The sequence below is a fragment of the Chenopodium quinoa genome, unplaced genomic scaffold (genome assembly GCF_001683475.1).
Source record: "Chenopodium quinoa cultivar QQ74 unplaced genomic scaffold, ASM168347v1, whole genome shotgun sequence".
Lineage (NCBI taxonomy): Eukaryota > Viridiplantae > Streptophyta > Magnoliopsida > Caryophyllales > Amaranthaceae > Chenopodium > Chenopodium quinoa.
Window position 1 is genome coordinate 864,409 of NW_018743977.1, and position 13,556 is coordinate 877,964.

The 13,556-nt window shown below is 34.6% G+C and overlaps 1 protein-coding gene across 1 annotated transcript; it reads right to left on the reverse strand.

Annotated features, from left to right (window-relative positions):
• Positions 1–2,229: 2,229 nt before the first annotated feature.
• Positions 2,230–13,183, reverse strand: LOC110689678 (receptor-like serine/threonine-protein kinase ALE2). Its single transcript, XM_021866456.1, has 9 exons — positions 12,207–13,183; positions 9,051–9,134; positions 7,779–7,892; positions 7,581–7,676; positions 6,011–6,379; positions 5,682–5,933; positions 4,427–4,816; positions 4,013–4,253; positions 2,230–3,181 (listed from the first exon to the last, which is right to left on the reverse strand). Exons 1-9 carry the CDS (start codon positions 12,268–12,270, stop codon positions 2,470–2,472), a joined length of 2,322 nt encoding a protein of 773 aa, XP_021722148.1. The 5' UTR covers positions 12,271–13,183; the 3' UTR covers positions 2,230–2,469.
• Between the last annotated feature and the right edge of the window lie 373 nt (positions 13,184–13,556).

Below are 13,556 nucleotides of genomic sequence, written 5' to 3' on the forward strand. Positions count from 1 at the left end.
CTACCGTCGTTGTAATTGTGGTCACTTGTCAATGACTCAATATGTCCCCCCTTTCAACTTATTTAAATTTCCCATGTCTTTACCATTAACTCCCTCATTTCCATCCCCTGAAGTTCAGTATATATATAATTTTTTTCCTGCAGCATCTTTGTTTCAGTCCACCCTCAAAAATACAGCTGTTGCACAGTTTCACTTGCTCCACCACCTTCATATTTCCCACAAATTTAGGTCCACCCTACATTTCTTCATCACCCAAAAAAAATAATTCATATCCAAAAATCAAAAACCCCACAACCCAAAAAAAAAAAAAGAAAAAAGAAAAGAATGAAAGGGTACTCAAAAATCAAGGGAAATCATCCATTCATTTCAAGATCAAAATCCAACAAAGAGTTTCTTTTTATTGATACAGATTTTGAATTATTATCTACAAAAAAATCCCAAATTCATGAACAACAAGAAAAACAACCCAGAATTATTGTTCATGAAGATGATAGTTTGCATAATAAGAAGAATGAATCTTTCTTCTTAGGGAAAACAGAGGATCATGAAGATGGGAATGATCAAGGTGAAAAATCGAAATCGAAGGGCGGTGTTTTGAAGCGAAACAGCTCAGTTTCTTACCAAAAGAAGAACAACAATGTTGATCATAGTGATAGTAATCATAAGAATATTAGTCTTGAAAGGCAGAGTAGTACAAGAGCAATACAAGCAGCAGTGAAAAGAGCATTTTCAATTAATAGATCTTCATCTGTTAATTCTGATAAGTATAGCAGGATTTATGATCAACCCATTTCAATAAATGTTGATGATTATGATAATAATAATCATGATAATGATTATGATAATCAAGATTATGACTTTGAAAGAATTGGATCATTAGAAACAAGATCTATCAAGAAAAACCAAGATAGTTATGGAAGAAGACATGTGGGGTCCAAGGTTGTGAGAGCTTGTAAACGCCTTTTTAGCCGTTAGATTTTTTTAGTTCCAAGCTTAATTACTAGTGAAACTATCAATAAAAGCTGGGACTTTTTGGTTGCTTTTGAAATATGGCTTTTGTTTTAATGGTGAAATAATGTCTCTTTTGGCCTTCTTTTTCTATGTTGTGGTCCATATTTTGTTGTTTTCTTTGCTTTCATTATCTCTACAACTAGATTTTTGATTCATATGAAACAAAAATTTGGAAAATGTTAGTTTCCCTATGGTTTAGGGAGACTTTTATTAATGCTCAATTTGAGTATTCCTTGGGAGTATAGCTGTCAAAACTAACTCGACTTGAGATGGTCTATTCGAGAGTGTTAATTGATGATCAAACTCCTCAAGTTTTAATAAATTTCTTGATATACATAGGAGAAAAAAAAGTACCAACTGTACCTAGAAAAGCAAATAAGATTACGACTTATTTGATATTAACTCGACTTCAATTCATTTTTTTTTTTTTATTTATTATTTTTTTTTTTAAACGTCCAATAAATCACATGCAAGGACATGAAAGAAACAAGGCTCCATATTGAATCGCATTGGAGTAGAGGAGAACTGGAGAAGAATTTATGTGAGCGACTCCTTGGCATGACACCTTGGTTCATGTAGCCAACTCTAATGTATTGCGATTCATTAGTGATTGGTAGAGAACAGTTGAAAGAAAATAAGATAATAGAGGTAAACTTTCGAGTTTACAGGGGTTGGTGCTTTCTTGTGCAGACAGTGGATGTCTGGTGTGTAGAAGAAATAAGGTGCAGTATCGGAGCTTTGAGAAAAGAGGAAGGAAGATACTAAAAAAAAGGAAGGCTGGACTCTGAAGTGAATGATTATAGAAGTAGCTACTTCACGTTTCAAAACAATACAACGCAACTATACAAGGTCTGAAGGTAGCCGCCTGAGCGGCCAAGCCTTGTTCCTCAATTAAGTTAAACAGTGTAGCAGAAATAATAATATGAATTTATGCAGGGCAGGATGATTAGAAGCTGCTGCAATCACCTAATTAAGCAGGGTCCAATTCCAAAACATTGTGGCATCACAGGATTGATTATTCATAATAAAGCCGAAAAAACTCCTGCTAAAGTTATGCCCTGTTGATGCTGGTAAATGCTTGTCAAATTGCTGCAGAAATTTCCACACCTAGGCTAAACGACTTAACAATAAAGTAGATAAAACAAAGCAATTTAGACTTTCTCGCAAAAATCCAAGCATACAAACAACCACCAAGCACTGATTAGGACATCAACATCATCAAGAAAATAAGATGGAAATTTATATACTTCAAAGAGGGTCCAATCGACTTACAAATGCCATCTCTGTATGGTAATGAATTGATTTCCAAGTTGAAAACCATGGTTTTCCTCAAAATATGGTTTACACAACAACACCAGATTCCTATCCTAGCTAAACCTGAAATACCATTTTCTGCGACAATCAGGTCCTCCAAACTGTACATTAAGGAAAAACCTTTTCTTTTGCATTATAAAACCCTCAAACCCAAAAGCCATCACTTCGGCCTCGTCTAGAGAGGAAACCTGCATGTTCACTCATACTACCTTTCAATCGGTAGAATGATGGCTTGCTTCTAATTGTTCTTAAAGGACCAGATCTATTACCATGAGTTATGGGCAAAGATACTCTTTCTCCGCCCAAACTTGAAGTTGATAATGGTCTGTTATCTATCTCGTCAAGGGGACCAGAACTATAGTCCATGGTTATGAATGATGAAGCCTGTCCATAAATCAAACGTGGTGTACCACCACCTGCATTCCACCAGCCGCTGTCTGACGGTCCAATATCACTCTTGGAATCCAAATCTGGAACAGAAGAATCCTTTAGACTACCACAATCTTCACAGGTCTCATCATTATCATTGTAGATCAGTTTAAGAGCCTGTACGACTTCACCCATGAAGGGCCTATGAGTAACTTCAGGATGGACACACATGGAAGCTATTGCTGCAACCTTGGCCATATCGTCAAAATTATAGTTTCCAGCCAAGGCAGGGTCCACCAACTGCTCCACGCCTTCTCTGCTGGTCAAAAGAGGCCGTGCCCATGTTACTAGATTCTCTTGTCCCTGAGGCTGGGACATATCCACAGGCATTCTTCCAGTAAGAAGCTCCAATAGAACAACCCCATAACTGTAAACATCACTCTTCACAAGCAAATGCCCAGTCATTGCATATTCAGGAGCAACATACCTGCAAATACACAGTCAAAATATAATATATCAAACCTCATGAGCATCAGGAAGAAAATCAAAATATACAACAAATTCCTGAAATGAGGGACCTAACAGTATTCAATACAACACCAACAGGGCCAGGTATTAGAGTACATTCATAATGTGTATGAGAGGCTGAGAGCATCCAAATAGGAAACATAATGATTCAAGTGCAGAATTATGGCATTTCAGAATCATAGATTCACTTTATTTTGGCTTTCTGAAGCAGAAAGATAACTAAGTCACTCATGCCTACACATTATTATTTATTGTGAAGTAGTAGATAGTCCATGCATACCAAATCAAGTGTTAATTGCAACAATCTTTTCTGGTAATGCAGTGGTAAAGCAGCATACATCGCGTTGGTTGTTATACATCATGGCTTTTGGAGAAGGAATGAAACATATGCACCCAGTCTCAGTTAGCAACGTATTCTACTTATGACACCAAGTTATATTGAATGCATAGACTTCTCTTTGTTGAAATATACGATGCAACTCAGATGTCAAAACAATTCAGGCTGGGCAATTGATAAGAAGTCTATGCGAAATTCCAACATATGTACTCAAGTTACATGGACAAGGAGGGATTTTTTTAACAAAGAATGACAGTCATAAGTTACAATGAATTTTCACACAGAGATGCCAGAGTAGTGGCTTTACATAAGTGGTAAGACTACGACATCAAGTCGTTCTTTTTCTTTTTTTTGGTTGAATAATCTTATCCTCAATAATGCAGCTTCAGGAATAAGGAAACAAGCTGGTCCAGAGTTTAAGAACACTAATTACAGAAGGGAAATAGTGCATACCCAAAAGTTCCCATAACACGGGTAGATACATGCTGACTTCCTTCCGTTGCTTCTCTTGCTAATCCAAAATCTGACACCTTTGGAGTGTAGTCATCTTCAAGCAGAACATTGCTGGCCTTAAAATCCCGGTGAATAACTCGAGGATTAGAATCCTCGTGCAAATATGCCAATCCTCTTGCAGCACCCAAAGCAATTTTCAACCTCGCATCCCAATCTAGAGGCCCCTTTAACTTATCAACACCTGCAAATTTTTTTTGTTTAAAAATAGGAATCACAACCTAGGCACATGTAGCTCAAAGGAAGCAATCCCACACAAGGGTTGGATAGGTCATTTTCCCTACAAGAGACAGAAACCTTAACCCTTATTAGGAAGAGAATAGACATATACTTGAATGCTGATAAAAGAAACTGTACCATGCAAGTGAGACTCAACACTGCCATTATGAACAACCTCATACACCAAACAGCGTCTGTGTCCTTCAATGCAAATACCGATAAGTTTCACAAGGTTTCGGTGATGCAATCGGCTCAGCATCTCAACTTCTGCAATAAATTCACGATCTCCATTCTGATTATCCCTAGTAAGCAACTTAACTGCAACTTCAGTTCCATCTTCTAGGATGCCATGATAGACACGTCCAAAACCTCCTTCACCTAGAATTCTCCTTGAACTGAATTTATCTGTAGCCTTCTCAAGTTCAACAAGTGAAAAAGCTTTTACAGAGAGTGCACAAGTCGGTATTGATGCAAACAGAGACATGGACGTCGAGCTTGCAATGCTGCTCGATAAAGTTGAGCCAACACCTGCATATAAACAAGCAGAAAAGCTAAACATATTGGGAAGCAATAGCAATTAAGTTATAATGAATCCAGATAAGCAATAGCATTTGCCACAATCAGTTCTAAATTGTTGAAAAACATTCCAATATATAATTTGTTCACTGTATAATGACATTCAAGGTGATGATTAAGCTAAAACAGATTGACCATCTACAATCTCAATATCAATTGCTAAAGCCTTATGAACTCTCAGTATATTGAATATACATGTACTCCCTCTGTTCGAGTCAAAAAATTCAGCTGTATTCCTCTCAAATATTGATAGATACTACCTCTTTTTAAAAAAGTTCTTAACTTCCACTTTTTTTTTTTCATTTTTGGGAATTTTCTTACCACTTGACCCTCTTATCCCACAATACTTACACCTTTCACTCTCTCTCAATCTCTCTCTACTCTATCTGCCTTTTTCTTATACCCACCGACCTTTTTACACTCTCTTTATCCACTTTTTTTATACATCAACTCACCACATCAACACTCTCTCTCCAATCACATTAATTTGCGTTCAAATAGTAAATGTTAAGAACTTTCAGAAACGGACGAAGTAAATGTAAGAGAATAAACCCTCTGTGTAAACAATAACGATAAACCAGTAATCCAGTAGGAGAAAGAGGCTAGTCGATAAGCAAGTAGCAATAAGCCCTTCATGAAAATTACACAGGTAGCAGTGATTGCCAGTGGAAATTATATATATTATTAGTCTCACTAGAGTAGATAGATTAATCACTTGTAAACATAAAGGTTGTAAACAGCTGTGAAACCATGAAAAGGAAAGAATAGATATACAAATAAAACTATATATATTGTAAATTCATTCTAAAAAAATTACCAGATTTCTTATTGATAGAAGGTGTGAATACAGGTCCAATTGCATTGGATGACTTAGCTTTTCTCCATTTTATAAACACAGCAATTGCTGCGAAGCAAGCGACCAACAGAACCAATGCAGAAAAAACAATAACAAACACAACTCTGGAACTTAAATTCCGCCTTTTCTTCATAACTTCAGCAGTAATTGGATATTGTGGAGGTCCATCCCCAACAATTCCACTTGGACTTCCCATAGGAGGAGAAGGAATCCCTGTTAAAACAGTTTCGTCAGAAACCATCACTGCAGAATATATAACACTAATATGGCTCGTAGTAAGGGAAAAGTACCTGGATAATTCACATATACCACGTCATAGGTACCAAAAAGAGTTCTATTTATATGAACCTTCTTATGCTTAAATCTATCAGAAGTCAATACAGCGGTGGTGTTATCAAACTTTTCGCCCAATGGAACCAAGTTAATATCAACTACTGTCCTTTCCTGATTCTGGGAATCAGCAATTGCACCTACTATAATGACTTGACAGCGATTGAGATATGTGCCAGATGCAATCTCATTTGCTAGCTCAGTTACCTCCGAAAAGAGAGCATAAACAGCTACACTCAGCAAAAGCCTGACTTTCATTGGCACCACACACCCACAAGGAGTTCCAATGGGAGTAGTAGTATATGGATCAGAGCATGTTTGTCCACAATCTGCAACATAACATGTGGTAGAAACACTTAACTGGTATTCAATCCAAGAACGAAGGAGAAAGCAACCACAATGACATTTAACTGGAAATAAAGTGTACGGCCTGTCATGCACCATAGTTCCATCATCATGTTCCTTATTAGGTAGTCACGGAGTATTTCATTATAGTAAGTCCAAACAGCAACAACAGTTCGTCACTTACTCAAAAGGCGAAAAACAACTAAAAAGAATGCAGAGGGACAAAATTTATGTGCAGCAAACATGCAGTGACTACACAGTTTACACATTGACAAGGTAAAACAATTCCAACATACTTCCTCCGTTCTTTTTTACTTGACCTACTATAACTTTTACATTATTCACATTCCCTTCTTTGAACGCCTTTTGTGTGTTTTATGTAAGAAAAAACATATTCATGTGGGATCTTATTCGAATCTTCTCAAAAAATACTACTATAATATCTAATTTCTATAATTTTTACTTATCGAGATTTGAAGATATTGATGATTAAAGTTATGTATTGGCAAGTGTGATAAATGAAACTGGTCAAGTAAAATGAACGGAAGAAGTATAGTATAACCCAAAAAAATCTTTTCCGTGAGCCTCAAGCAGAGAATTTGTACGTCTCCAATTCAAGTAGCCAGTCATGAAATGACTTTTAATCAGACACCTTGACAGTCTAGGATAGAGTCGACAAACATTTACTCCCTAAAGTCCACAAAGTTTTTACTTTTTCCAAATTCCAAATTTTGTCAAAGAGTAATCAGAAAGTAGCCACTTGCACTAGTTCAATCATTTTCCTTGGTATGGGGATCTATAGGAAATGAGAAGCAGTTTGTGGAAACGTAGGGAGTGCAAAAATTAGAATTTGTCCCAAAAATCTCAACATATCAGCTCTTTTCCCCTGGAGGCAAACATCACCACCATACATGGTTTCATTGTGGCTGAGATCTTTATATCTTTACTAGAACATATAAATTAAACACCTGCCTTCTACATATAGCAGATGCAACATGATGCCTGGTGGCATGTGGCAGTTATGAGTTAAAAATCACTAATCTTCTGATCTACAGCAGCACTTTGCTAAATGCTTTTCACTGGTCATATAGGAACAAATTTTATCAACCATACTGCAGAACACCTAAATACAGATTACTCCATTAGCTTACAGCCTTACATAATACTTGATGGCTAATTAATTACCTGGTGCAGCTGCAGGGGGTGGAGAGGACAGGTACGGCCTAGGTTTCTGATGATGCCCGCGACGTCTTGGGGTGGATCTATGAGCGGCAAAAGGTCCTGGAAAAGGAGTAAGGGTCACAATAGCATAGTGATAACTCGCTCCCAAGTCATTTTTTGATATAGCATAAGTATGTTTAAGTAAAGATTCAGTATAAAGACCTTGAAATGCTGGAGATGGCGAGGGTGAGGGTGAAGCTGAAGGCCCTTCAGGTGGCTTAGTCTTCCAAATTGATCTCTTCGCTCTTGGAGATGATGATATATCACCAGAATAGGCTGCAATCAATATTAGATGGCAGAAATTATTTCAAGGAAATTTCTGTAAAAGAATTATTCATTAATCAAAAGCTAAATCATCTACCACAATCTATAGTAAATATCTATTAAATAAAGACGTTTGAGTTTTTATGACAAAAACAAACACCCCTAACTATATCAAGTTATTGAAAACACAACGAATGCAGATACCAGAAGCTAACATATTCTCCCCTTCTTATACTTCTTAACAAATTGGAAATAATACTTTAGCCACCATGGAACAAATTAAGTAACAGGAACAACCTCCCTCTGTTAGAAAGGTAAGGTTGTGTGTGTGTGTGCGTGTGTGTGCGTGTGTGTGTGTGTGTGTTGCATATTCTCTCCTTACAAATTTCTCCCTAACATATTGAAAATAACACATTAACCATCAGGAAGCAAATTAAGTACAGGAAGAACCTCATTCCTCTCTCTTAAAAGGTGCTTGTAAAATTTTTTTAAAAAAAAAAAAAAGTTACTATTTCGAAAATACATATTCAGACAAATCTAACAAGATCCCACATGACCCACTTATAAAGTTTACAAATGGTCGTCAAAGTAGAGTTTGTTAATATAGTCAAAACAAAAACAAAATGTTAACATTATGAAACTAAGGTAGTATGCATTTAATAATTTTAGGAAGTTTTAAGCAAGACTTTAATCGAATAAAAAAACTTACCAAACTAGACAAATTTAAAATAGCCATCTATATTTAGAGTCCAAATATTCCCTAATTATTAGTTGCGGATTATAATAGTGTAATTTACAGATTTTAAACACTTTCATTTAATTATTCTCAACTTGTGATTTCTAGTGGATTAGGAACTATTCTAGAAAACAAAGTTTATCATATTGAAACATTTGCTCAACATTATTCTTCAGAAATGTGAAATGAGTCAAAGCCAACCCAATTCGACCTTAATCAACTCTGACTTGTGGCCTTTTATAGTATGATAAATTATTCCCATAAACATAATAGAAACTAGGAAACTCGTGAATACTATCAAGGGAGGCATTAAAGAGTTGCAACAACTTCAATTGCAAAACTTGGCGGTGAATGCAGATGAAATTTTTTTATAATAAATATCAAAGACAGCAAGATTTAAACATGATAATGACATAAATTGCTAAAGGGGTCACCTTTAGACAGTGAGACTTCTCTCTTAAATAAAAATTGGCTAGGCAGCGCAAGAGGAGATAAGTATATGTGTGCGAACTTGAATCCTGTATGAAGGCAAGAGAAAGAAAGTGACAAACAACATTAATTCACTATATATAAGCAACACAAATCTAAAAACACTATTTGGATTAACGAGTCGAACTTTCTATGGAAGTAAGACAACCAAACAAAACTCATAGATACAATGAAAATATTTTACCGCAAGTGGCTACAGGCCATAGCTCAAATATACAAAATAATATTAATAAAAAATAAAATAAAATAAAATGTTAAGAATACCAGATAAAATTACTTTAGTGGTGAAAACTAAGGGAACAATAGCTTAAATTTGAAAAAATAACTCATATCAGGACTGATCTTGCTTACAAGTTACAATTAATGTAATAAAAAGGTATGTTAAAATATTTCGTCCAAAAGCAAAGTTAAGGTTCGCCCAACAAATGTATTATATTCAATTTAAGTTAATTGTATGGTGAGACAAACTAATACCTCAAACTCTATGTAAATAGAGAATTGAAACATTATAAATTTCTTATCTAGGTAAGTTAGGTAAGTGAATTTCTTTTATAACAGGGTGACAATATAAACAAAACAAAACTCCCTTTGTTTTCCTATGATGTACCCATTTGCATTTCCAAACTTTTCAATGCGCTTTTTTAATCGTTAATATCTTTATTTCCGTATCATCAAAATATTTAGAAAAAAAATATATACTTCTAGGAAACTACATACTGATACGATTTTCGAAAGGCCCTACGTGAAATATGAAGGTGATTTTTTGTATATTAGTGAGAATTCACGACCAGAGCTCTTTAATCGAGACTATAGTAATTGGGTACATTTCTAAGAATTTCAGAAATGGAGGGAGTACATTTCCAAAAAAAAAAAAAAAAAAAAAGAAAAAAAGAAATGGAGGGAGTAATATTTTTTTTAGGATTGGTGCCTTGTTTAAAATTTGACTCTCCTAGATTAATAACTTCTAGATGAAGTTTAAATTTGTAGAACATAACAAGGATATAACTTACATGGAGATACATAAAAAGTTATATGAAAGGGTCATGTTTGGATACTATTTGTTACTTGTTAGGTAGGGCAGATTATATAAATTGATTTGACTAGCTTTTTGTAAAGTTGATTGCCTGATTGCAATAGTGGTTACATAAAGCTTGTTTCGTAAAATTATCTAACAGCAATTAGCAGTTGGCTTATGATAGGTACAAAATTACAAAAAGCTTTTAATTTTTAGAATTTGAATGTTGCGTTTGCAAACTCATTTTCAATCTTCTCTACCAAAATTATTGGGTAAAAAGCTTTTCCAAAATCAATGTGTTACCAAGAAGGGAAAAATAACAGCTTGGTTGGACAATTTTTAATATGCTTTGATCACTAAAAGAACAACAAAAAGTTCTTCATAGAGTTTGAACAGCCTAAGTTTCCAAACAATGTGACTTTCGTTTCTTTGATGGAATTCCAAATTTCTAGGGCTACTTGCAATCAACCAAACAAGGACAAAGTCCACATACGTAAAAAGTAAGAACATCAGGACAACTAGATAAACATAAAGATCAAGTAAAGAAGTTGGTGTCAGATGATATAGAATTTCTCACTATCAAACCCTCACTTCACCACATATAACTTTTCTAGTTAATTTAAAGAAGAATGATGTAGATAGGTCTAACAAATCTCTTACCAAAAACTAAATTGTGTATAGATAAACCACACAGATGGATCATTAAGGGGAAAAAAATAAATATAAAAAAAAAAAAAAAAAAAAAGCCACTATGGTAACAGATATCTAATGGAACCGTAACTAAAATAAAGATCACATTCAGATTTCAGAAATAAAGATGTCAAACAATTAGAGCTTCCTTTTGTACATTATAAGGACGATTGATAACAAGATAAGTTTAAATGATGTCTTAGTTCGTTATCTGTCGTAAACTCTCATATGTTTATTTTTCTAAATATTGCAAAAGGCCTTTACTTTCCATACAAAACAAAACCAAAAAAAACCTGCAGAACTTTTTGTAAGGAAAGAAAAGGCCTTTTGCAATATTTGAAAAATAAAGTTGATTATTGGCATTAAAAGTATAAATGGGTTGGCTAGTAAGAGATTCGGTGGATTTAGGCTATCTATTTTCGTTAACATCCATAATTCTATATTTAGATTCTAAAATAAATGCATGCAAATAGAGTAGTATAGAGAAATTACATACATATGCTCCATGGGGTTTTTTTTAAAGTATTTTAGAGAATCGTGTGTGTTTAATGCTTCCCTGAACTGCTTTTTAACAAGGGCTGTCAAGATCTGCCTAAGATCAGTGAAGAAAAATTTGTTACACTATACCTTCCCCATGTCAATTAGGTAAGGAATTTATCATTTCTCTGTAATTGGATATAATTTCAACCTTTAACCACGTATTTCAAGTTGAGACATTGCAAGTGTTGAAGCTCACCCTTAAAACCAAACTCATACCAAGTTACATCACGAAAATTATGTGGTTAAATTATTAAAAAAAAAAAAAAAAAACAAAACCATCCTAGCCAATCATCTAGTTAGTTTTATTCATTTCCCCTACTCAAATGGGCCATCTATCTGCTACAAATTGCATTCTACACACAATCCAAGATTCCTGAAATCGGTAGAACGAAAAGCCCCTACCACTTATTTCCAAGACCAATTCTCACAAAACGACAGCTTCCTACAGCAGCAAATCTACCTACTTACTTTATGGACAAGTAGTTTAGTCATCAAATAGCATAATTGAATTAACATTCCCTCCATAATGGAATTACAAATTATATCCTTTCGCGTGACACTCATCACAATTCCACTTCAATACTTACATACAATCGCCGTCTTTATCAAATTAACCATCAAAATCCAAAAAAAACTAATTTAGCATCACCAAATTAATAATACAAACAACCTACTATTACTTCTATTAGACCACCATTAGTACTAAACAACAAAATTCAGCACAAATGACAAATCCCAAGATTAATCCAACATCCATAATCCATCCAATCCAACAAACAAACAAAAGATAACGCCAAATTCAAACAAATTCCAAATCAAAGTTCATAAAATTAGCTTAAAAATCAAAACAAATTACCTTGAGAAAAATCAGCAAGGTAAAACATCGAAACAAAGAGAAACAACATCACTGAAAGTTGCATTTTCCACCACCAGCAGTAGCACTCAATTCCAGTCCAAAATTCAAAAAAACAGTCATCTCAAAAATTCCAGCAATGTCTGAACTAAACATCCAAAATTCCAACACCGACAACGACGAAAACTCAACACCGCCATTGAAACTAGGGTTTATCTCACCACATTTTACCCAAATCCAAATTCAAAAAAACCCTAACTTCGATTTCGGCGCAATTGAATTAAACCAAAACCAAAACTCCTCCAGCAGATCCACAAAATGCGCCTGAAAATCCGCAACAACGACGATGAAGAACACCGAAATCGCAGCAATGGCGGAAGAAGAAGAGAGAGAAAATGGAGGAGAGAGAAAGTGGAGGATCTGGTAATGGAGTATAGTAAAAAAGAGGAGAGAGAAAGAGAAGAAGTGAAGGAGTGAGGTGAGTGAAGGTATTTATTGCTGATGGGTGGCTGCTGCAAGGTCACTCACTCTGTCAGTTAGTCTCACAGTAGTCTACTCCATTTTTTTAGCCACGCGCTGTTATGGATTGAGTGTGCTACACCGCTTTTGTTTTTATTTTTAAGGGGTTTGTTTTTAAGATTTTGAATAGGGTTTTGTATTGTTTTGTTATGTTGTTAGATTAGATTGAGAAATGTTGAGGTGATTGATGGATGGGTATAGATTTAGCTCATGCTTTCGTGGATTTCAATATATGTTAAGTTTAGTTTTGATTCCTTGTAAGAATATTACAGGGTAGTTGGATATGGATAATGGAAAATTCTCGTGTTTAGTAAATTCGATTTGAAATTATCATATTTTTGTCGATTATATCATGTCAGATTTTTTTTTCATGCTTAAACTCGTGTCTAATAAAGATGAGGGTAAGTCTTCTATGTGGCTAGGCATACGGTTTGATCACATTAATTTATAAGAGTAATCTTCATTTATATGTATGAATAACCTCATTTTTCATAAAAGTAACCTATATTGTCCATAAAAGTAAATCAAATTCATTATACGAGTATAATTAAGTAATTTAGAAAAAAGTAACACCATTTGTTTATTCGACTAACCCCTATTCTTTTGTTTTAAAAAATAAAAGAATGATTCCATTTATTAAGAAAGTAACCCTTTTTTCTCATTTAAGTAACCTACATATACGTTAAGGTAACCCCATTTACACATCACCATGACCCCTATTACTTAATTAATTGTCCTTTATGTGATTATGTGAAGTGGTCACACCATGTGGCTAGCCACATATAAGAATTTGTGATATATGATGCATTTGGTAATGACTTTAATGGAATTATT

Coding starts and splice junctions, on each gene's coding strand:
- LOC110689678 (XM_021866456.1), bottom strand. CDS start 12,270: ATGCAACTTTCAGTGATGTTGTTTCTCTTTGTTTCGATGTTTTACCTT. Junction 7,893..9,050: donor AGAAGTCTCACTGTCTAAAG/GTGACCCCTTTA, acceptor TATTGATTGCAG/CCTATTCTGGTGATATATCA. Junction 3,182..4,012: donor CGTGTTATGGGAACTTTTGG/GTATGCACTATT, acceptor GTGTATTTGCAG/GTATGTTGCTCCTGAATATG.